Below are 23716 nucleotides of genomic sequence, written 5' to 3' on the forward strand. Positions count from 1 at the left end.
GGGGCGGATCACTCAGGGAAGAGTGGGGGAGGCCGAAGCCATTGTCCGAGACGCTGCCCGGAAGAACAAAGTTGAGGCGCCGCTTGTTATCTTCAGAGGATCCGAGGTGGAGTTTCCGCGTGCCATTTCATAAGTAGCGTTTACGCTAAGTTTCTTCAAAATTGCCACGTCGGATAAGAATGGGAGAGCAAAGATGGTGACAAGTACCGCTTACACATCGGAGAAAGTGGGAAGTGTCACATAACAGCGGCATGGGCAAAAAGGTGGCTTGGAAGACAAGTGTCGACAATGCCGGTTGATGTATTTCGGATTTTCCTTGCCTCTCCAGTCACTGCCGCCGGGCAAGACGTACACCATGCTTGACGTCCTGAGATCCAAGAACGTGAGATGCATCACGCTGATGTGTCTTGTTCTGTGGTGAGCACCATCACAAATAAATCACTGGGAACTTCGTTGCGCAAGCTGCTGAATGTTCCATCTTTGATCCCAAACAGGATGGCCATCAACGTGGGCTATTTTGGTTTATCCCTGAACACTTCCAACCTCAGCGGCGATCCCTTCATGAACTGCTTCTTGTCGGCAACCACCGAGGTCCCCGCCTACATTGTGTCCACGTGGCTCCTCAAGAAATGTCCCAGAAGGGCTTTACTTTCCACTTTTCTGGCCATCGGTGGAGGAGTCCTGCTGCTCATCCAGTTCATACCGCCGAGTAAGTCCGATCAAATGTCTGTCATGCGGGGTGAGCCGCAGGCCGACTCGCATGTGCCACTCGTGGACCTTTCTTGAAATGTCTCTGTTGTGTGAATCCGCAAGCTGGATGGTTCCAGTGGGATATAATTACGCCACCCGAAGCTTTAAGCTCATATATTGTCAGCCCCTCGGACATGTAGGCGTGTGCAGGCACAAGAAAAAATGTTTGGTATTCGATTGACAGTTAACAGTCGAGCAGTGGGTTCATTGTAAAGCCTCATTTGATATACTTGGCAATATTTTTGAATCCTTCTCCGGTGTCTGACATGGTGTCGAGGTGTATTTATTTTCACTTTACAGTGAGTTAAAGATGGGTGTTTCGTTTTATTTATTTATTTTTTTTTATTAATGATATTTGGACATTTTTTCACCCACAGCTTTGGGGTAATAATTTGGGGGATTCTGGGTCTCTCTCTGTGTCTCTTTCTCTCTCTCCCAGGGCTTGAGTATGCGGCCTTAGCTCTGGAAATGACCGGAAAATTTGGCTTCACCATGGCCTTCGGCATCGTCTACATCTACACGGCAGAGCTCTACCCCACCGTGCTCAGGAACCTCGGCATGGGAATATGCTCGTCGGCCGCTCGCATCGGAAGCATCACGGCTCCCTATGTCATCTATTTAGGCACGTTGTGTTATCATGCGCCTGTAATTTTATTTTTATTTTTAGCTTTCTTGTGTTATTTATTTATTTTTTTTCAATGCTTATTTCGTATTTTCCACTTGCAGGCACTTACAACAAAGCGTTGCCATACATGCTCATGGGAAGTCTCACCATCGGATCCTGCGTGGTCAACATCTTCCTTCCGGAGACCTTGAACAGAGACCTTCCGGAAACTCTGGAAGAGATGCAGGAATGGCAAGGGTACGGCTCATCTGCGAAAGAAACAAAAGATGTCATGTTTAGAGACGATCCTCACTCCGCTGTCTGTCTAGGTGGTGCTGTGGAACCAAAATCAAGAACTACGCGGAAAACGGAGGAAGTGGACACCCGCAAAACCAAACCTGAGCCAAAAATAAACTGCACAGTCTTACTGTGTAGCTTCCCAAGTAGCATTTATTCACTTGGTGTGTCAGAAACTAAGGTTAACTTTTGAAATCTGAATTTTTTTTTTTTTTTTTGGAGTAAGTTGGGGCTGCTCATTGGGATTTTGATGATTATTTGTTCGAGCTTTCCATTTGTGTTTGACGTCAAAACGCATGGAAACCTTACTGGTCTTTACTTTACATCAGGAGTGTCAAACTCAATTTTGTCGCGGGCCACATTGTAGTTACCATTTCCCTTGGAGGGCCGTTATGATGTGTTAATAAGTCAAGAATAATGGTTTATTCAACTATTGTTTAAGTAACTCCAATGAGGGGTTTACTAAGATTAAGATATCCTATCATGGAAGTTGTCATCTTTCATTTGCTTTCGCGGGCCACATAAAATAATGTGGCGGGCCAGATTTGTCCCCCGGGCCTTGAGTTTGACACCCGTGCTTAACATGGACATCAAGCGAAAGCGCAAAAATCTCAACTGTTTTTGGCCAGTACCAAGGTATCAAGACGATATCCGGCCACAAGATGATTTCACCGTCAAAATCCTACACGGTGGTTGCGGTCTGCGGTGGCGTACAAGTGCGATGGATCCGAATGCGAGCTCAGCTATCTGTCACAAGCTCGTGCAGGCCTACCTAAAAACATCAAAAGTGAAAGACATCGTTGCTCGGGCCTGCGCGGACATGACGTTGCATGCACAATCAGCAACACTGAGTCAATGATCATCAAAAGAGAATGCGGGTTTACCGTTAATTATTCATGATTGAACCTGAAAGGCAAACCCAGCCGAATGATTGAACTGCCAGATTAAAGTGAAGTGATTCGTAATTTGATGGCCAATCTTGTCAACCTTTGGTTCAAATTGCCGATATTTGTTTTGATTTCTGGAGCACCATTTAAGGTTAGACTACTTACTACGTGTGGAACATGCAAATGTCCTCTGATTGTTCTGTTATCTCGGACGAGTGCAAAGTTGAAGCTTGTCGTCTTGGCATAAAACATTGTCCCGTGAGACATACAGAAACAATAAACCACAATGAACCCAAAGAACTCCACTGCTGCACCTCATCACAATTGTGTTGTGGGTGGGGGGGGGGGGGGGGGTGTCTAGAATCACAAATTTGTCGGACTTGAAAAAGCAATTTCTGACAGTGTGTCCAGGTGACGCGTTAATGATTAACACGTTATCCAAGAGGTGATCCAGGGCCAATTCGCTCAAGATAGAGGTATTTTCTTCCCGTCTAAGTCGCGAGTGCATATTTGACAGTTACTGTGTAACCACCCCTGACAGATCGGTCCATCTTCATTTCTTTTCTCGATTGTTCATTTGTTTCGCGGCGAGTTTAATCAATGGCTGACTTGAAACTGCGAGACTACGACAGCATCACATCCTTTCTGGGACCGTGGGGTGCCTTTCAGCGGCGGATTTTCTTCGCCTTGGCCATCAGCATCTACCCCAATGGCTTCATTGGCATCTACATCGTATTTGTCGCCGACACGCCGTCTCACCAATGCCGCATCCCTGAGGATGCCAACATCAGCCAGGCGTGGAGGAACGTGACGATCCCCATGGAGATGGTGGATGGCATGGCGAAGCCCGGGTCTTGCGCCAGGCTCAACCTGGAGATGGTCAAGAACTACTCCCAGAACGGCGTGGTCCCTAACTTCGGGGTTGATGTGGCCAGCATTCCTCTAGAAGCCTGCTTAGATGGGTGGACATACAGCAAAGACATCTACCAGTCGACCATTGTCACTGAGGTGAGCCAAAAAAGCTTCACTCTGCCTCTTTTGAGGATTTTCTTTTTTTTTTTGGGGGGGGGGGCAGGTCTTTAGTTGTTTAACGCTATCTTTGAAAAAAAAAATTGTCAAATGTTGGTGTATCTATTGTTATTCTATTGTTCAGTGGATACGTGAGAAGACGGAGATTTGGAAAGTGGGAGTTTCCCAAAAGCTCCGGGGACCCAACAAAAAATAAAGTAAATAATGCTTGCAAAAAGGCTAAAAACATGTGAGATGGAGACCTGCAAGATCAATAAGCAGAAAGGGACAATTTTTCTGTGGAGAGATTCTCAGCCATCCAAGTAATCCGCAAAAGTTGAATTGAGGCAACTGAACTCTTCTTGGTCAAAAAGGCTTCTTCGGTTCCAAATAGAAGTGACATGAGATAATGTTGCACATTTCCACATAAATGCTGAACGTCTGGATAGTCCAGTTTTACAAAGAACCATGTTTCCATGTTAACGAGATGCAAAAAAAAACGTTTTTGGAATTTTGGAAAAATTCCCGTGTTGTTTTGGAAATGGCCGAAGTGCGTTCGTTGTTGGAGTCCACTTGCATTGGGGGCCAAGGGGGTCAGTGAGCCACCAGTTTCATCAGATTGAGCATGCGTGTGATAGTTCCACTTTGTAATCGACCGACCGGAACAGTGTTAAGGAGTCAGCAGATCATTTCGACGACTTTTCAACACTGGCAAAGTTCAATTTCTTTGACATGTGCTCCTTTTCTTCACAGTGGGATCTAGTTTGTGAGAATGCACACAAAATCCCGTTGTCGTCCTCCATCCACTACCTGGGCGTACTGGTGGGGGCGTTTATTTCGGGCCAGGTGTCGGACAGGTGAGCAAAACTGCCATGTTTGCAGGTGAAGATGCATTCATGTGTTGAAGATTACCAGGTATTTTCTGTGTTTGGTCTACACAGATACGGAAGGAAGCCAGCGCTGTTCACCATGATGGTCCTCCAGACAGTGGCCATCACGGCGCAGTTATTCTCAAACAGTTGGGAGATTTTCACCTTCACCTTTTTCTTGGCGGGTGCTGGCGGCTTCTCCAATTACATCATCGCTTTTGTGCTGGGTATGTTTTGGAGACGGCTTTGATGCTTTTTGATTTAAAAGAAGACACGTTGTGCACTTTGTGGGGACTGAGACTCTCTGCGAAACAGGAGATGATCACCCTGAAGCTTGACTGTCTTAACTCCACCATAACACCACACCATTAAGGGCGCGCCCATAAAGAGTTAATCATCATCAAGCTGGCAAATTACGTTGTCAGCAAGCGTACTGGTAGCAGATTGTAGAATGCAGCCGTTGCCTGAAAGTGGATCTAGATCTTGGGCCAGGCTTCCAAGTGACGGTTGGTGAAATTAGGTGTGGGGGTGGTATCATGTAAATGAGCCAAACTCTTACATGGTTGCGGAGAGCAGATTCATAACATGTTGATCACAGAAACATTTTTTGGAAAGAAAAAATATTCACTTGGCGGTTTAATTTCACAGTTGTTGGGTCGCCCGGCACTGATTTGCTTTGGCGATTTATTTATTAATTTTTTTGCTATGCTAGCACTGTATTAGCCACTTCTCTCTTTTTTTTTAATTAATTAATTTTTTTGCGTCTTTTCTTATTAGGAACAGAAATTCTGAGCCCCAAAGCCCGCGTGGTCTTCTGCTCCCTGGGGGTTTTCATGAGCTCGGCCATAGGATACATGCTCATGCCCCCCGTGGCATACTTCCTACGCTCTTGGCGGCTACTGCTGATCCCCATGGCCGCCAGCGGACTGATATATATACCCCTGTGGTGGTAAGGGCGTGCAAAGGTGACCTGATGACGTAGCCTTCCACTGTGACGTAATACCCTTTCGCCGATGTCGACCGTTTTTGCAAGGTTCATACCCGAGTCGCCACGCTGGCTGCTCTCCCAGGGCCGAGTGGGGGAGGCTGAGACGATCCTGAAGGACGCTGCCAGGATGAACAAGGTTGCCATGCCGGAGGCCATTTTCACAGAGGCGGAGGTTAGACTTGAATGGTCTGTTTCAAAATATACACTGGTCACAAAAAGCTATGGTTATCGGGATTTTGGGCAGTCAAAAGTGAGGCTGAACTTAACATGCACTTGTTGTGAATGTTGTTGTCCTTTTCGAGAATAGCAACACTTGTGCAAAAAAAGTGCTGAAACATTGAATAAGTGGACATGTGCATTTAGAGAAGGTGAGATTAAATCCACCCGGAAAGGTTGTAATGCGTTTTAGGCTTCTGTACTTTAATCAGAAAAACAATTCAAAAGTACGCACCTCTGGAGTTGTTCAAGTCCCATATTTTATTCCAGATTGAAGATGCGACGCTGATGAAAGACAAGAAATACAACATTAGCTCGATCCTGCGCAGCTGCAACATATTCACCATCACCCTGCTGTGTTCAATTCTGTGGTATGCCCTTTTTCTTTTGTCCATTCTGACTATACCTGGCAAATGTTTAGGAAAGTCTGGCAAAGGTAGATCACAGCAAGCACATTTATAGGACATGCAGCAGGCACAATTCTTGATCCTTGCGGAACTCCAACCAAAGCTTGTCAGAGACGCGACCTTGCGCTGCGTGGAAAAAATGAACAGACTTAAATATAAACCTTTAGCGTCGATTATTAATAATTACTCAGGAGATTCAAACTCGGTTAAAGGCAAGAGGTGACTCGATCGGGATGATTGAGCTACTATTTTTCAGTTTTAAAAGCCATTTTCATAGTTAAAGAAATGTGACTTTCCAATCGCGTGTGCAGCAGTCTCTCGACGATTTACGAATCGCGATTCGCAAACGACGACTACTTGCACGTTTTACTCTAGAAAGTAACTGTTGCGTAAATCAACCGTGAAGTAACGTGGAATTGATTTCGAAACAGACCGATTGTAAAACACCTAGCACCTACTCATCCTTTCATCCTGAAATTTAATCCTGAACTTTAGCAGTAGTATATAACGTTACATACTGGGCGCCACAGGTTCGTCATCACCATCAGCTACTACGCTCTGATCCTCAACACGTCCAACCTTCACGGCGACCCGTACCTCAACTGCTTCTTGTCAGCGGTGACGGAGGTTCCGGCATACCTGATCGCCCTGCTGCTGCTGCACTTTTGCTACCGCCGCCTGTGCCAGTCGTCTACGTTGCTGATGGGTGGCGTCATGATCCTGTGCGTGCACCTCATTCCCATAGGTAACGGCATCGCAACAATTCGAAGCGTGCCGATATGCGAAATGCGATTAACGAATTTAAAGTGTACCACCGGCGCTGCATTTCAAAGTGTGGATGAAGAAAAAGGGAGCAACAGTGTCAAGTTTGACAAACAACCGGTGTTCCCATTTTGTTTAGGAATAAAGTTGAGTTGTATTACGAATGCCATTCTGTGTGGCTGTGTTGTCAGATCTGCAGTGGGTGGCCGTGCTGCTCGAGATGCTGGGCAAATTCGGCGTGACGTCAGCCTTTTGCATTGTGTACGCCGTCTCATCCGAGCTCTTCCCCACCGTCATTCGGAACACGGCCATGGGCTGCTGCTCGATGGCGGCTCGTGTCGGGACGATCATCTCGCCTTTCATCATCTACCTCGGTATGTACAGTGTTAACCCACCCATTATTTCCATGGTAGCAAATAAACCGAAGTGAAAGAAAATGTGGATTTCTCCTCCAATAGGACAATATTATAAGGCCCTGCCATATATTTTGATGGGATCTTTGGCCATTTCTGGGGCCTTCCTCTGTCTCCTGCTGCCGGAGTCATTTGGAAAGCCCTTGCCGGAGACCCTAACGCAAATGCAGACTATATGCAGGTGAGTTTTGAGTACTGATCCCATGCAGGACATTGAAATCTAACTTTTTTTTTTTTTACTATTTTCACAGACGAAAAGGTCAAGACAAAAAGGAAGCTGATACGCAGGATTATCAGAGTAAAGAATCCAAGTTTTAGTGAATCAATTAACACCGGGATCTGGATTTTTCACCTGTATTTTTGGACCCTATATTATGACCTCCCCCAAGCTCAAAGCAAAGATTTGCTTTTGCCCGTTTTGACAAAGAGAGGTTATTGTCAAGGGTGGTTGGGCTCTTGATTGATTGAGATTTGTGAATTTTGTACGGTGGAAAAAATGGGAATACAACGTGAGCAACACACATGTTGATAGCATGTCCAGATATTTTTGCAAGTTGATAAAAATAAAATTAAAAGGGTATTATACCGTGTGTGTGTGTGTGTGTGTGTGTGTGTGTGTGTGAACGAAAGCCAAAAAAGGAAATACGAGGAGTAACTTTACTTTAAAATGGCCGCCGCAGGGTAATCTGAAATCAGTTCGTCGCTATGATGGGGCCAAGTAGTTTGCTTTTATGTGTACGTTTATCTTTTTGTGCCCAATTATGTACTATATAAAATTAAAATTTGTAGTCGAACGGCTATTGGAGGAGATTCGTTATTTATATGAGGCTGTTATGGTCTACCTTTTTCACTCCAAGGAACGCCATCCATTTGGCGACCCGCCGGCTTGGGTTTTATAAGCTTGTTTCTGGAGAAAATGGACTTCCAGTGCCACTTTTGTGAAAAAAAATACATCAAGTTTACTGGCTTGTTGGTTGGAAGTGAGCCAGAACCATGGTTGATCCGACGTAGAAATTACCATCTTCCGGCTGACTGACCGTCCATTTACATTGTAAGAACTCATTCAATTTGTATTATATCGTTGTTGTTTTTTTCGAAGTTAGCTGTGTTGAATTAAAACTCGATAAGACTAAACTAATGAGGATAAGAAGTTAACAAATTGGATGGTTGGCTCATTGATACAAAAGGTACGCAGCGTTTTTTTTCGGTTTGTTAACATTCTTCGCTATCGCTACTCATCTGTCAATCACCGCCCTCCCTCGCTGTGATTGGCTACAGCTTGAAAACAATGTTTTGTTATTGTTACCGCCCATGTCGTGAAATGTTGATGTATCAAAGTTGAATGTTTATATTTGTTGTTTGTGCATTGGTGTGTGTGTGTGTGTGTGTTTGTGTGTGTGTGTGTGTGTGTGTGTGTGTGTGTGCATACGACGCCGTGTCGTAAAAGAAAACATTTTAGGTTGAGTTGGAGGTTAAAGCTGTTGTATTATTATGCCGTGACACTGTATTGACGCATAACTTGATTTTAAGTCACTGTCCTAGTTCAGTACCTGTACAGTGTTTTTGTTTTAAATAGTTGTTTTGTCACAATCAGCCGCTAGATGTCATCAAAAAACAAGTCCATAAACAACTAATTGTCCACTCCGGTAGCTGAGAAATCTAAACTAAATCATAAGAGGAATAAAACAAAATAGTCATACACGTGAAACAATACCAAAACTTAATCCTGCATACTGCTTGTCTATCTGTCTGTGTCCACCTATCAATCGTTGTTGCCTTCAGTAATAATCGGAAATAGCAGTTCTCGCAGACTGATGCACAAACAAACTTGGGTGTTCCATTTAGGTCCAGTGTAAAAATCATACTTTTCCTGACACAATTGATTTACTAACTAAATAGCTGAAGTTGCTTGTTGCCTTCAGGGGCAGTCTGCAAGCATCAATTTCTTTACTCAATTGATCTTCTATTCCGCTGTGTCCTTAATGTACAGTCTGAAATTGTAACTTTGTTTTTCTAATAACAACTCTGTCAAAGTTGGATATTGCCTTTCGGGATAATCTGAAATCATAAATTTCCCGCCACGATCTGTTTGGCTCTCTGAGGTGTTGCCTTCCGTGACAGTATGGGATCTCACTTTTTTTTTTTTCCACACAGTAATGGTTTGCTCACAAAATTATCTGTCTATCCGCCCGTCCATTCTTTTCAGTTGGATATTCCAGGGGCAGTCTGAAGCCTCAACTTTATTCCTGCAACGAATCTTAACGAATATTAATCCATCTTTCTCTGATTGCACGTTCAGGTGTGAAACGCTGTAACTGGAATAACCCTTTAGATGGCGCCATAGTACTAAGAAAAGAGAATGTCCTACTTAATCTAAAAGGAATGTGGTTCAAGGAAGTGTCTCTTGGCAGCCTCCCGTGAGGTATCAACAACTCTAAAGTCGCATTTCTATGTGCTTTGAATGTTTTTCTTTTTTTTTGCACCTTATCTGGTGCATGCTCAGCAGTGTGCTTGTGTAGATTGCTGCAAGGGTACTGATAAACTATTAAAATGAACCCTGGCTGCCAAAATTAAACAGCAAAAAAAGATGGTGGCCTCAGGAACCCTTTTTTGTGTTTGTGATTTTCCGATCAACTTTGTCACGCAAACATTCCCTGATGCCGTTTAGGCGTGAAGGCTGCTGCTGAGCGAGGCCCGTATGCGTGTCACAATCCCGCCATGCAAATATTTGCCTCAGCACACAGTCATTTTTTTGTTTGTCGAAAATGGGATTATAAAGCCGAGTAGGTGTGTTTGATTTGTTTGTATTTCTGTATCAACCACCTGTGATCCTGTGACCTCGCTTTTAGAAAAAAGTCCATTGTGAGCCTCTTCGGAATTGAGATTGAATGAATACACTTCAAAACAAAAGTGCACGACATTATCTAATGGCAGCCTTTGTGAAGACAAGTATCTGCTGTTTGTTTATTATTGTGGTTGTAGATTTGTTTGTAATATTGTTTTGCCTCCCCCCCACCCCTTCTTCTTGGGCCAATGAGGTCAGGGATGCAGTGCAGAGGCTACAATTTTTGAATATATATATATATATATATATATATATATATATATATGAAAAATACTTATACAATATCATTTAAATACTTAAATAAAAAACTACATATAATGTACTTGTAAATAAGTAAATACAGACATATCACCAAATGTGTTTTTCAATGAATAAATAGGGTTTTCTAAGTTTTGATTGAAAAAAGTGTGTGTGTGTGTGTGTGTGTGTGTGTGTGTGTGTGTGTGTGTGTGTGTGTGTGTGTGTGTGTGTGTGAGAGAGTGTGTGTGTGTGTTTTGCCTGCAGACTAAAAAAAAAAAACAGCTCAGTGGCAGATATGAGCCAATGACCCACAGTCGGATTTCCCAGCTCGAGGGAGCATTTCTTTGGAAATGGCTTTGGCGTTCTTGCTCTCGGGCGCCTCCTTCTGGACAATATAATTACTGTCTATCGCAAGTCATGTGACTTCTCCGAACTCGACTGCAGCCTGAACCTTGCAAAATGCTGTCCAACCCGACTCTGTTACGTTTCGCATTCCCGACCCACCAGTGAGAGAAGATAGATGATGGTTGTTTAATAATGTCATAAAATGGCTCCTAAACTTACAGAGTCATGCTGAAAAAAAACATATTTGGCGTCTGTAAACTGGTTCGACAGGTTGCCGTCCTGTCTTCTTTATTTAAAAAGCAAATGTTTTTGTTGAGGCTGTTACCAGCTTGCTCTCTGGCACGCCTTGGGTTGATTGCCCAGCGAGACAAGGCAGGAAGAAAAAAAAAACCTTCGCCATCCTGTTTGAGCTGCAAACAGGCTCTGACCTGGTTCACAGGGCCAGATATGACCGCCTAGTGAATATTTATTATTATTATTATTATTATTATTATTTTGTACAGTATATCCAAGGTTAATTTTTATAATCTCTCAGTATCTATTATATAAAACCCCACTTAATAAATCTGCTATTTTGTTTTGATTTTCAGATGTGTAACGTGTGTAGATTATTTGAAAAAGTACGAGCACTAGATGGTGGCAAACATTTTTGACATCACGCAAGAGTGTGAGCAGATAGTGAATGACTGTTCAATTAAAGAGGCTTCAAGTTTTTCATTGCCACTCCCAGTTGAAGTTTACTTTCCAACTAAACATAAAACAAAGACAATTACACTTTGTGTGTTGAACCAAACCGCTTGTTTTGAAAGTTTGCTAGCTTAATGCTATCACACATCGTAAAACACTATGAGTGAGCTAACGAGACTAGCGTCAACGCAGTCGTGCGTCGTCGTATTTTTGGAGCAGTGCAATAATGTCCTTCAATTATAATGACCTCAAATTTTTATCTGCAGCAGTAGCCATTTCATAATCACTTTTATGAACATGACAACGCAACATGGGAACCTGACCTACTTTATGTGTGTGTGTTTGTACTGTATTTACGACAGATTTGGGGGCGGAAGTTCGCTCTCTACATGAGTGCCATTCAACTCGTAAATATTGCTGTGTGGGAGTGTGCGCGCGTGTTGTCGGCTGCTTGAACAATTTACTTCCTGCGATAAACCGCAGTGCGACCCCCATACTCAGAAGATCGTATAGAGTCCAGCAATACAAAGCTGTGTTTTTTTGTCACTGTAATTGGATGGAGCATTCGTGAATCCCTTGATATTCGAGTATTCCCAAAGTTAGTAAGCCAGAAGCTGCTGGGACCTTCTCTTCATGTTTGTAAGCACTGAGGCAGCAGGCCATTTTTAGAAGCAACCCCCCTCCCACCCCTCTCAGGAAGGAAGCGAATAACAGACTAAATCTGCAGTTGTTTTTTTTTTTTGTTTTTTTTATACATTTACAGTCAACCCTCTTTAATAGTCGGCTGAGGAATCAAGCCCCGATGCGAATGGGAAAAATCAACAAAGAAATAAATGGCTGACTTTGACTGATCATTACATTTACACTTCTGAAGCGATAGCAGAGTTCATCATTTACACCCCTGCTGTGCACCATGAATTTTTTGGGGGCGGGGGAGGGTTTTGCGATAGTTTTTTGTGTTTTTATTAGGGGCGAACAATTTTGAAAAATAAACAAATTCATGCCTCTCAAAGGCACATGATACAATGGATATAAAAAGTCGACACACCCCTGTTCAAATATTTGGGATTTGTGAGGTACTCGATAAAAATGTGACCAAGACAAGCAACTTCAAAACATTTCCCATCATTCATGTGACCTATAACCTGCACAACTATGCGGTATATATTTTCGAGAGGGGAAGTAAAAATAAATGTCGTTGCACAAATGTGCACACCCACTTATAACTGCGGCCGTGGCCATGTCCAGAATCAATTAATCCCATTCAGACTCCTGCTACGTTGCACACAGACATGTATCAACAGCATTTTATGCCGAAGTTTGTTTGTTGTGCTTGTGTAGTTTTCATGACTCACTGTGTTCAAGATGATGTAACGTTACACAAACCTAAAGACTCACATTACCCAACCGAGTAGTGGGCTGGCACGATGTTGTACTTCCTATCACCCCCCACCCCCACCCCCCTCCCAAAGCCAGGCACCCCACCAGAAAGCGCTGTTCACTCCCTTCACCGTTGTGTGTGCGTGTTTGTGTGTGTGTCTTCATTCTAGCATGGCTTTCTTGATAAGGGCAAATAAAAGGTGGGGGTGAATTGCAGCCATCACACAATTGTGTACGTGTGTGCCCGCGTGCGTGCGTGCGCGTGCATATGTGTGGCCTCCCATATTTCTTGTCCCATGCAGCTGCTTAGGCCGTTCCGCTAAATCACCTGACTTTCTGTAACTGCTCCCTCCCCTTGGCTTCTTCTTCTCTCTCTTTCTCTCTCTCTCTCTCTGTTACACACACACACACACACACACACATAAAAAAGCAGATCATTTCTGTCTCACACACACACATACACACCTGCACGTAGCGTGTTTGCCATGCAGGCAACCTTGTCTGCATATGACATCACACATAGAGAATGGCGCACTATTGTTTGTCTTGGCAAGACCAGAATGCTTAAAAAACACAGAATGGTTCCTGACGTTTTGAATTGATTTGTGTCCATTCTTGACACTGTCAATCTGAAATAATGTCATGTTTTCGAATAGAGGGACGCAACATGGTTTTTCTTTGTTTTTGTTTTTTTTTAATCCGATGAATCGACAAAATACCCAATGGATGAATCGATTATTCAAATAGTTGCGAGTTGCCCTATTAAGAATGTAGTAAAAAGTGTTTTACGAGAATTCAGGATGAATTGATACCAAAAAACATAATGCAGTGCAATTTTCTGCTCTAAGAATTTAGTTTGAATTTTCATAAGAATTTTGTAAAAAAAAAAAAATTCCGGCAAAAAGTAGAGCCATATAATTAGCTGTGTTTTCCGAAAAAATTTTAAGATTAGATGTACTCTAAATAAATTTAAAATTGAACTTTCATTTATTTTTATTTTTTTTAAGGTTTGCATAAAAAGAATTGCAAACCTATTTGCTGTGTTCTCCGTAGAATTTTGTAAGGCATTCATACAAAAAAATAATGCTTTGTCATTTACGGTTCTCACAAGAGTTTAGTACAAATTTGTACGCATTCGGACAATCCTCATGAGAATTTTGTCAAAATTCAGACAAAAAGTGAAGTAACGTCATTCATAATTTTTTTTCTTCATCTGTACAAAAAATAGAAAAGGTCACATCATAGAAAACTGCATCTCAGATGATTTCGTGATTTTTGTGTTGTTGTTGCAGACTCTCCAAAATTTTTGAAGAGGGTCATCGATATTTTCCCATGAGAACTGGCCGGGGGGAAGCTTGCCGTCACAACGCCTCGCACGAGCTCTTGTGTCGCCGTGCCCTCTCCACAGCAGCTTTGCACATTTCCTGTAATGCAGCTGACCCCTCTCGCCGCTCACACCCACGCAGCCTTACGAAACACCCACGTAAATCTTGGCAGTAGCCGCGAGCGCTTCGCTGTTAAAGTTGCTGTTTCTGGAGCGTCACCTTGAGACACCTGATCGCCTGCGGGTACTCTTCCCTGGCCTCCGTGAAGTTTCTGGGCGTGACCGCCCTCGAAACAGGATGGCCGTTGACGAGGTGACTCATTAAACTGCGCCAGAGTATGCCAGGATTCTCACCAGGACTTTTTTTTTCCACTACACCCCATTCAAGTTCTGGCTTTCTGCAACCCTTATTTTGGCGCGGCACGATAGTCGTCAAACTGCTCCTGTGCCGCACACGTTGCTCGTAAAGATAAATTAAGAAAATTATTTTGCCGGGCGAGGCGAGAATCTTGCGGGCAGGCTTTGGTGTGCGTCACAGTGACCCATCAGAGCTTGCGGTCAAGTTAATGTGCAACCACTCACAAATGCTTTGCATCAATAAAGCTTCAGCTCGTCACGTAGCATCAAACGACCGCCATTTTAGTCCTTTTTTTTTTTCTTTTTTTTTTTTGCATGATGTAACACATTTGTCTGTGGCTTTTATTTCCTACAAAGAAGACAAAACTGTTGTCACTTATAAAGTAAAGCGGAGCCTTGAGATACGTGTGACCAGACTTAAGAGTTTTTCAAGAAATGACACGAAACAGAGAACACACATCCCTTTGCCTGTAGTCCACTAGCTAAATGCTAATGCTAACACATCATGTAAAAATGTATTGATGGCCCTTTCATATATGAATGACACATTTTTACAGGATACAGTACCCACGGTCATATATACTTTATCCTCTGCGAAGAGCTGGAGTGGGGGGGCTAACAAGCTGAGGGGGTCTCAAGGTCTCAGAAAAAAAAATCTTGACATGTACAGTACGAAGCTCTTTTAGGCGACTTTATTTAATTAAGCTGCAAGGTTGCTGATTTGGATCGAGAACTCGAACGGGATTTTGCACATTGCTCTCCGTTGGCCCCACCAGCATCGCTTCCTGTCGCGGGTGTCAGAAAAAGTGCAGGCGGTGACCTCTCGTCGCCACATCCGTACTTATCTCCGATTGTATTTGCTGAGCATTTGTTCCATTTGAACTTAACGCGTGTGGACGATTAAGCACGTCGACGCTTGGATTCATCTGCAAATGCAACGGAGCTCTTTCCGCGTCTCCTCATCTGAGGTCATTGAATCTAAAAATAAATACAGTAAATCGACACATTTGGTCGTTGAGCATACACCAGGAAATGCCAGGATGCTGACTTTGTCGAGTGGGGAAAAGGAGGAGCGGGGAACTGTGTTTGGGATGGAATTCAAATGTTTCACAATACTGTAGTGAAAAAAAAAACAAAACCAAAAAAAAAAAAAGAAGAAGTAAGCCGACTGGTGTAATCATGTCGATATTGTGCGCGTGGAAAGCACCAAAAACCTTTGCTCTTCTTCTTCACTTCTTTATTTTTAGATGAGGCCACTGTAAGCACTCGACAGTAATTACTCACTCAATTAGAGTGGGAACGGCTTTCACACTTCAGAATGCTATTGGATGAAAAATTGCAGGCAGGAAATTAAAAAAAAAAAAAACAAAACGATAAGATTCAGATTCACCCATTCCTCCAACAATAAATGTAGTGATTATTCACTTGTTAGAAGATGGTAATTGTTTGTTGCAAGCCTTGAAATAATATAAAAATATTATATAAGGTGAATGTTTCAAAAAAAAATGCAACATTTCAAGGCTCGGTTAATAAATATTGGAGGACAAAAAAACACAAAAGAAAGTGATGTGGAAATATTAGACATAAATAGGAGAACTGCTGGGTGAAGAATGGATCATATCAGTCAAAAAAAAACCCAAAAAAAAACGCTGACTCGAGGGGGAAGCACGATGTGATCTTCACACTGTCCACAAGGAAAGCACCAAAAACAATTGCTCTTCTTCTTCACGTGTTTAATTTTACACGAGGCTTGGCTCATCATGGAAAACATCCAAAGGAAGAAAAAAAAAATGTCCAGCCGCGCAAAATAACATTGGAGAAGAAATACAAAATATTAGAAAGTGCACAAACACACGAGGCAAAAATACAAAAATAGCTCTTGATTTCCTTTTGTAGTTTGGTCGGTTTTGGCATGACTGGATGAGGAAACGTCGAAACGTCCTTTGTTCTAGAGACACGGTTGTCTTTTTTTCTTTGCCTCTATGTTATGTAAGTATTTTGTTTTCTCTTTTTTTTTTTTTTTTTTTTACGACAGGGAAACTATCTGAATGTGCCCACAGCGATTCCAGGTGACGTGAGAAAAGGAGAGGAGGGTAAAGGTGAGCTGAGACACACAAAAAAAAAAATTGTCATTGATTCACTGATTTTAAAACCTTTTTTTTTTTTTTTTTAAATTTTCATGTGCAATTGTTGTCACGTATTTCAACTGGACAGCGTTCCCAATGCTAAGTTTCACGTTTTTTTTCCCCCGGACGGTGACATACCGCTCACGTACGTCCATTTGCGTCCTTGTAGTTTCTAAAACATCATTTACGTTCCATGTGTATTATCAATAAAGAACAAAACAAAACATACTCTTCACGTGTATTTGTTTTTTTTTTTTATTAGAAAAAAAACAGACAACAGACAAATATATACATGTACATTTACAACTGTTTGGAAACGTGTACGTTTGGGATTATTGAGCTAAAGTAAAATGCTTGGCTAGCACCGTCACAACAAATGTGATCTCATTCTCCATAATAACGGCTGCTGTATGTAAGATAAAGTGGGTGAAAACTGCTCCGAGGACAGACTGACCTGGCGACACTCTCAGAAACGGAGGCGGGGTTTCGACTTTTAGTCAACCTCCGTCCCTTTATGTCAAAGTTCCTTCAGACGTCGCACGTGGAGAAATCGAGAGTTAGAATAGCTCAAGGTGGAAGCAGCATAAAGAGTCAGAGAGCTTCGTGTGGCTAGACGACGCAAAACCACATTTTGGTGCACCGACGACACCGGCGTCCTACCAACGCAACGTATTTATTTTTATTTTAAAAATAAAACAATTCCTGAGAGTGTTCTCCGGTTTGTTTATGAGTTGGCGAGGGTCAGGGCAGGACGGGGAGGATTCACATCAACGACGAGAGGCCCATAAAGTCCAATGAGTGACCATTGTCCAGTCCCGAACAAAAGCCACTGAATCCGGGGACGTGAAGGTCGCTCCAGGGGTTGTCCGCCGGCATGTTGAAGTCTGAGCTCAGCGTGGTGTAATGAGGCGCCAGCGACATTTCGTCCCCGTCGTCCGCTGTTCAAACAAGAGGGGGCGCACATTCACGACCTTGAAGGACACATTCATAACCACAAGAGTTCTAACTCAGAGATCCAGAGACCGAAATTTCCAAATAAATAGCAATTGAGGTTGCCGGTTTCATTCATTACAGTGAACCGCGAAAATCTAAAGTAGCGAGCGATGCCTCCGCGTCAGTGTCTCGGTGTGAGCTGTGGCCGACAGCAGCTCCTTATGCGCTCGACTGTTTATCAGCGTGTCCAAATCAATGAAAAAAAAAAATGGGAGCGAATCTCAGAATACGTGAAGCACAAACGGGGGTCATGAAGCTTTGTTTACCTGAAGACTCGCTCCACTGGCTCCCCGGACTGGTGCACGGTCTTAGGAGCGCCTTGATGTCACAACTGGCCTTGAAGGTCTGCGCGTCTCGCTCCAGTTGCTGGCAAATCTGAAAAAAAAAAGCAACATCGGAGTTGAGCATTTTTGCGCCGTTTTGTCTGTGGCCGGACGGTTTTTGGACCGACGCGGCCGATGGGGAAAAACATGCCCGCTACTGTCTGCTGCTTACCTCTACTATGTCGTATTCAAACTCTGGAGGACAATCATCGGTTGTGGAGGGGCGAGGAGAGAGACAGAAAGTGAGATTAGCATACGCTTTGATTTTTTTGAATGTTCTGCTCAAAGGTAGAACCAACATGAATAGTTAGAAAGGTGGAGGCACACGAGGAGAAGTAATAGCGACTCACCGGAGCTGCGCTCGGGTGAAACTTGGAATCTGTCTTCGAAGCTTCCGGACAAGTCGTTGCCCAGCCCAAATATCGGGATATCCGAAAAGGACCCCGCACTCCATGGCTCCGGGTCGTCCGTCCGATTCCTTGTCCGCTCGCCTTGCGAGTCCATGCACACGGTGCTGTCCACCACGTTCTCCTGAGGGGATGCCATGTCTTCGTCCAGCCGAGATGAGTCAGGCGGTGACTGGCTATCGCTGTAGTCGGTGTCCTCCGCCGTCATCCTGACCTGCGGGAAGGAGTTTGCGGTGAGATCCAAGCTGCCATGTTGTCGAAAGTCACGGCTAAAACTGCTGACTCCCGATAACTCGGACCCCTATTCTAGGGTTCAAAATCGGTGAGTGTATGTTCCTGTGAAAGTATCAACGGTACGAGGACTTTCCGATGAGGAGTGTGTGTGTGTGTGTGTGTGTGTGTGTGTGTGTGTGTGTGTGTGTGTGTGTGTGTGTGTGGTAAATGTCCGGGTGTGGTCAGGAATAAGTTAGTTGACTTATGGTTCATTTGGTCTCGGCTCAAAATGGTACCCGTATTTTTCTGGAACAGTATCAACGGTAGGAGGAGTCAGAGGGGAGATACTGATTGGCGTGTGGTGGGGAGGTTGTTGACTCATGGAAAATTTGGATCTTGGGTCGTAAAAAGTGCATCCAAATCAAGAGTAGACCAAGTCATTTGAAGACTGGGTCAAAACTGTGTCTGGAAGGCAACGGGGGACGGAGGGGGTGGGGGTCGCGGGGTCATGAGGAGACAGAGGTGGCATGTGGTAAATGTCCATGGTTAATTTGGACCTCGGGTCAAAAAGGTGTTGAAAAGCAGAATCCACCAAATAATCCTGGGATGTTCGAACCACTGTTTGTGCAAGGGTCATAAAATATGGCTGATAAAATCTTACCTGCTTTCTGGACTTTGCTTTGTCCCGTTTTACTGCAAGGGAACAACAAAAGAGTCGAGGTTAGGAATTTATGCTGAGTTGGAAACGAGATTGAGGTGACGGCGTCACTCGGACCCACCTCTCTGTTTCTGGGGCAGCATCCGGAAGACTCGCATGGCCAACTGGCCCTTGTTGACGCTCTTGTCTTTCACTTCCTCGATGTCCGGCAACGAGTTCATGGCGCAACGAAAGTTGGCCTTCCAGGTCTTGGGGTCGCAGGTGTCGCCCTTCACGTATTTCCCTGCGAAAGGGTTTTCACCCCCCTTCTCGTCAGGCTTCAAATTCCACGGTGCCAGTCGACATGTGGGCGCAGGTCTCGGCTCACCTGTGTGGATGGCCCACTCCTTGAACAGGCACGCGTCCTTGTCCATGTTCCAGCCGTGGCGAGCTGCGTGCTTCCAAGGAATGGAGAACATGGTCTTCTCCTGGAATAGAACACATTTAATCATGCCTATTTTTCATTTATTGTTTCTTTTCGTCAAGTTTTTTTTTTTTTTCTTCTGAGGATCACTGATCATGTTTTGGTAAATTCGCCTGATTTTGACGTCGGCAGCGTGGCTTCAGAATGCAGAGCGCCATCCATCCATCTGGTGGATGGTGGGACTAGTTGGTTGTCTCTAGTCCAGATTGCAATCTGCGTTTCACCTCAGGTGGAGATTTTTTTTTTGTTTGACTTTCTAATGTCATGAGCATTAAAAACAGATTTAAAAAAAAACATTTACAACTCCAGCTTTAAGTTGATCAATAATAGGGTTCGGCTGATTTGGATTTTTTTTTAGGCATTTAAACATTAAAAATGATACCCTTGATTGAATCACAAAAAAAAGAATAAAACACACTTCATTTTGTGGACTAGGGAACAATTTCGTGCCGAGTTTGCATTCCATTTAGATTTTAAGACGTGGAGATGCAAAAAAAAAACAAAAAAAAAAAACCGAGAAAATCCAAATGAAAGGTCATGACAAGACAGCTAATACTAACGTGACATCTGAAATGTTTGCACGGGCTGAAGAGGAGAATAAGAAGAAGACTCACCTTATCCAGCCAGGCCAAACCGACGATGGTTTTGGACTCGATCATTTTCTCCAGCCATGGGCGCATCTTCATCCTGGATACCGGCATGTTGGGCCTAGAAAAAAAAAACACCCAGGGAAATCATTTCAATTTGCATTTATATCATAGAGGCTGTGCGAGATGGTGTAAAGCGGCGAGATCCCCCGCATCCCACACACACTTGTCGATTTATTGCCCATCGCTCGACATGGTGAGAGTGCACCGGGAGGTCATGGCCGCGATGTGCAGAGTGTATGACTTCTTTACAAAGCGGCAATTGAGACTTTGTTTTGTCTTAAGATCATTCTCAACACTTCAAAGTCATGCAAAGCGCGAAAAGGTGCATTACAACAGTCTTGACATACATTTAAATAACTATTAAATTACAACCGAGTGTCCACTTACAAGGTCTTCTGTGATCACCGACGAAGATGGAAAAACAGAAAATAAGATAAGATAAGAAAACCTTTATTAGTCTCGCAATGGAGAAATTCCCAATTCACAGCAGCAAAGTTATGAAAGGAAGAAGTAGAACAACAAAATATAATCCCAAATTGTTTTTGGTTTTTTTTCCCAGAAGTGTTTCTCCTGCACCTCCTTCTCCTGCTTCTTCTTCTTACCTTCTTCTTGTCTAAGACAAACAAAAGTGCCCTCCCGCAACAGAGCGCTTCTCTTTATAAAGCGCAAACCAGGCTGGTAATCCCCGCCTGACTGAGAGATAAACGCACTGCAAAAAGTGTACAGACTCGGCTTCAAAAAACGGACACGTTCCATCGTGTTTATTGCATAAACCGCATGTAAAAGTAAATTATCCAACTTTCCTCACAGGCGTGGTGTTATAAATCATCAATTTGCCTCAAAGTGGTGGCACAGCGAGGAAAAAGGCAAATTCGTACCTGTATTAGTGTCATTTTATGCCCCAAAGCCAATTTTACTCGTATTTTGGTATTTATAACATGTTTATTCGACTGTAAATACACCCAAGAGTGTAAAAGAAATAATTCTACAAGGATACTGCAAAGGTGCATATTCTTTTGTCCATTATCTTCTCTTTTTTTTTACACTTTATTTTGGCTGCGCAAGAGCACTTTTTACAGTGTCACACGCATGCGCAATAACGCCCTGCTCAGGCAGCCGCTCTTCTCTTCATCGAAGTCACGTGGTTGAAGAGAAGAGGAAGTTGACTCCGGGTCAGGCGTGCGTGCCTTTTGTTGGGATTTTGACCGCATTATAACTTTGAATTAGTAGTTGTTTATGCATTTTGTCAACATTACCTGGTTCAATTAAGAGCTATGTGCGGCATTGTTATGTCATGTTGTCGCGTGCGAAAATAGGTCCACTCGATTAGGTTTACACTGATCCATAAATCGCTCCCCTTCATGAGATTAGATTATTCTGAGCGCATGGGGCTAATTTAATACATGTATATATTGATATAGAAAGGTTCAGCTCTATGAGCCCTAAGCAGGTGTCATTAAATCGATCAAAATGAATTGCATCTTGAAAAGTATATATTTTTTTAATATTAGGTCTCGTCATCGGGTGTACATTGTGACATTCCAAAATATCTGCGTGTTTTTTTAGACAGCATCAAAGCAGATTCCTCACTCGATGGCGTCATTAACGCCATTGTCATCATTCTTATGTAAACAAGTCTGGCGAGGAGAAGAAGCCGAGCGCTTTCGCCGAAATGGTGTAGTGATTAAAGCGGCCGCTGGAGGGAGCCACTGAAGATGAAGAAGAAGTGGATGTGTGACGTGTCTGGCGCGCGCGCACTTGTCCCGGGTCCTTTAGGGACTTCCCGGTGCTCCCATAGGCGTTCCTGTGGGTTTGGAGATGTTCCATGTGTAGTTTTTCAGGTGATTTCGGACAACCCTGACATCATATCCCCGGTTTTTCCCACTGTGTTGTTTTGGGCGTGTGCCCGCTCGAGAGGCAGAATAAAGGAGGGATAGAAATCAGGTGACTTTCCAGAAAATCCTAAATGAAGTGAATGACTTTACCAAAGAGTATGTTTGTGTATGTGTTTGAGTTGATGCACGAGAGTGTTCTGAGTGCTTTTCGGCGAGTGTGTTGACGTGAGGGGGAATTGTGATGGAGTGTAAGATGGTGGGTGTGTCATGTGCCGCAGCGTGGGCGAATGCATCCACGGGCGTTAGAACGGGAGGTGAGTGTGGATGTGTGATTTTGTGAATGAGGCAATATGTATATTGCACGCACAGTCTCTTACGTGAACTGAGTTCACGTAAGAAACTTTGCGTCGGTTACACACACACACACACACACACACACACACACACACACGCGCACACACACACACACACACACACACACACTTTTCAGATATGTTTCGAATGGTTGTAACTTTTCTAAAATGATACCCTTACATTACGGAAAGTCTTTCTACACTGATATGTCATATCTTTGTTTATCGTAGTTGCTTGTCACCGCAATACGAGTGAAACTCATACCACTGGAGACATTCCTGGTGTGTTTTACATACCTGACCAGGAAAGATGATTCTGATTTTAATTTTTACTTTACGAATAGCCAAAATAAAATTTTGTAATGAATGATAGATAAATACATAACAAATATGTATTTTGACAATATTAAATTCCCAAACCATTTTATTTGGATGTTAAATCCTAAATCGATAAAACGGATTGATTTAATGATTTACTCCCAGAGAAAAATGAGTTTAATTTTACAAACTAAAAGATAATGTTTGAATAAACGAGCTATCCATCCATCCACCCATCTTCCGATCTGCTGATCCTCACAAAGCTCGCAGGGGGTGCTGGAGCCTATCCCAGCCGTCTTCGGGCAGTTGGCGGGGGACACCCTGAACCGGTTGCCAGCCAATCACAGGGCACACAGAGACAAACAAGCATCCACACTCACAGCATGGGACAATTTAGAGCATTCAATCAGATGATGTTTTTGGAATGTGTCAGGAAACCGAAGTACTCAGAGAAAACCCACGCAGGCACGGGGAGAACATGCAAACTCTACACAGGAAGCTGGAATCGAACCCGGTACCTCTGCACTGTGAGGTTGACGCACTAACCACTGGGCTACCGGGCCACCAATAAACAAGCTACTTAATCGTATATTAAGTCCCACAATATTTTTTTCTCCATTTAATATTATAAACATTTATTTTACCCAATATTTATTGTTTTAATAATAATCCTACATCTAAAGATTCATGTCTTCAAGAATCATTTTTGTCATTGACATCTTCATCCTCCCTGATTTCCTGTCTTCATCCAGACATCAGCCCACCTGGACGGGTTACTTCAGTTCAGTGGGCGTGGCTTGCTGACCGTGACGCAACGTTGCCCCATTTCAGTGACGTACAGCCACCGCGCACGCCCCCAGCCTTTTTACTCCATACAAATAAACGCTTCAAAGCATCAAATGATGCTTATTGTACGTAATGTCAAACACGTCAATTTCACTCATGATGTATTTGATATCAAGAAGATGAGCTGTATGGCCCAGCCTTGTCCCCCCCCC

At 43.4% G+C, this 23716-nt stretch overlaps 4 protein-coding genes and 1 long non-coding RNA gene across 6 annotated transcripts in view; 3 read left to right on the forward strand and 2 right to left on the reverse strand.

The window, feature by feature from the left end:
- The window catches only part of LOC109515622 (solute carrier family 22 member 5-like), an 11275-nt gene extending 9675 nt beyond the window's left edge, over positions 1-1600 (reverse strand). Inside the window, exon 1 of the mRNA XM_019869529.1 lies at positions 1523-1600. The gene's annotated coding sequence lies outside the window, so the exon portion shown is untranslated. The remainder of the gene's footprint in view (positions 1-1522) is intronic.
- Positions 1-1797, forward strand: part of LOC109515626 (solute carrier family 22 member 5) — a 4035-nt gene extending 2238 nt beyond the window's left edge. Inside the window, 7 exon segments of the mRNA XM_074895032.1 lie at positions 1-3; positions 6-106; positions 329-417; positions 495-709; positions 1190-1372; positions 1477-1612; positions 1684-1797. The exon segment at positions 1-3 is cut by the window's left edge and continues 129 nt beyond it. Of these exon segments, the coding sequence (XP_074751133.1) occupies positions 1-3; positions 6-106; positions 329-417; positions 495-709; positions 1190-1372; positions 1477-1612; positions 1684-1756 (800 nt within the window). The 3' untranslated portion in view covers positions 1757-1797.
- A 1107-nt stretch (positions 1798-2904) lies between these two features.
- slc22a4 (solute carrier family 22 member 4) lies at positions 2905-7780 on the forward strand. Its single transcript, XM_019869533.1, has 10 exons — positions 2905-3546; positions 4300-4403; positions 4488-4642; positions 5193-5364; positions 5449-5575; positions 5890-5990; positions 6557-6771; positions 6980-7162; positions 7247-7382; positions 7453-7780. Exons 1-10 carry the CDS (start codon positions 3139-3141, stop codon positions 7517-7519), a joined length of 1668 nt encoding a protein of 555 aa, XP_019725092.1. The 5' UTR covers positions 2905-3138; the 3' UTR covers positions 7520-7780.
- Positions 7781-10566: 2786 nt separating this feature from the next.
- Positions 10567-14783, forward strand: LOC109515678 (uncharacterized). The gene is made up of 2 exons (XR_002168232.1): positions 10567-11957; positions 13991-14783. It is a non-coding gene; the product is annotated as an uncharacterized LOC109515678 (long non-coding RNA).
- A 1953-nt stretch (positions 14784-16736) lies between these two features.
- irf1b (interferon regulatory factor 1b) lies at positions 16737-20853 on the reverse strand. Of its 2 annotated transcripts, none has more exons than XM_019869645.1 (10): positions 20739-20852; positions 20600-20643; positions 20177-20270; positions 19467-19566; positions 19221-19382; positions 19103-19134; positions 18172-18442; positions 17994-18016; positions 17765-17873; positions 16737-17443 (listed from the first exon to the last, which is right to left on the reverse strand). In XM_019869645.1, the coding sequence occupies exons 3-10, from the start codon at positions 20261-20263 to the stop codon at positions 17268-17270; spliced, it is 960 nt and encodes a 319-aa protein (XP_019725204.1). In that variant the 5' UTR covers positions 20264-20270; positions 20600-20643; positions 20739-20852; the 3' UTR covers positions 16737-17267. The 2 variants fall into 2 exon arrangements, with proteins under 2 accessions (XP_019725204.1, XP_019725205.1); XM_019869646.1 differs by having other exon boundaries at positions 17320-17476; positions 20739-20853.
- Positions 20854-23716: the final 2863 nt, after the last annotated feature.

The sequence above is a fragment of the Hippocampus comes genome, unplaced genomic scaffold (assembly GCF_001891065.2).
Source record: "Hippocampus comes isolate QL1 unplaced genomic scaffold, H_comes_QL1_v1.1 scaffold109, whole genome shotgun sequence".
NCBI classification, from domain to species: Eukaryota; Metazoa; Chordata; class Actinopteri; order Syngnathiformes; family Syngnathidae; genus Hippocampus; species Hippocampus comes.

Coding starts and splice junctions, on each gene's coding strand:
- slc22a4 (XM_019869533.1), top strand. CDS start 3,139: ATGGCTGACTTGAAACTGCGAGACTACGACAGCATCACATCCTTTCTG. Junction 5,365..5,448: donor ATATATATACCCCTGTGGTG/GTAAGGGCGTGC, acceptor CGTTTTTGCAAG/GTTCATACCCGAGTCGCCAC. Junction 5,991..6,556: donor CTGCTGTGTTCAATTCTGTG/GTATGCCCTTTT, acceptor TGGGCGCCACAG/GTTCGTCATCACCATCAGCT.
- irf1b (XM_019869645.1), bottom strand. CDS start 20,263: ATGCCGGTATCCAGGATGAAGATGCGCCCATGGCTGGAGAAAATGATC. Junction 19,567..20,176: donor GTTTGGCCTGGCTGGATAAG/GTGAGTCTTCTT, acceptor GTTCTATTCCAG/GAGAAGACCATGTTCTCCAT. Junction 18,017..18,171: donor TTCACCCGAGCGCAGCTCCG/GTGAGTCGCTAT, acceptor ATTGTCCTCCAG/AGTTTGAATACGACATAGTA.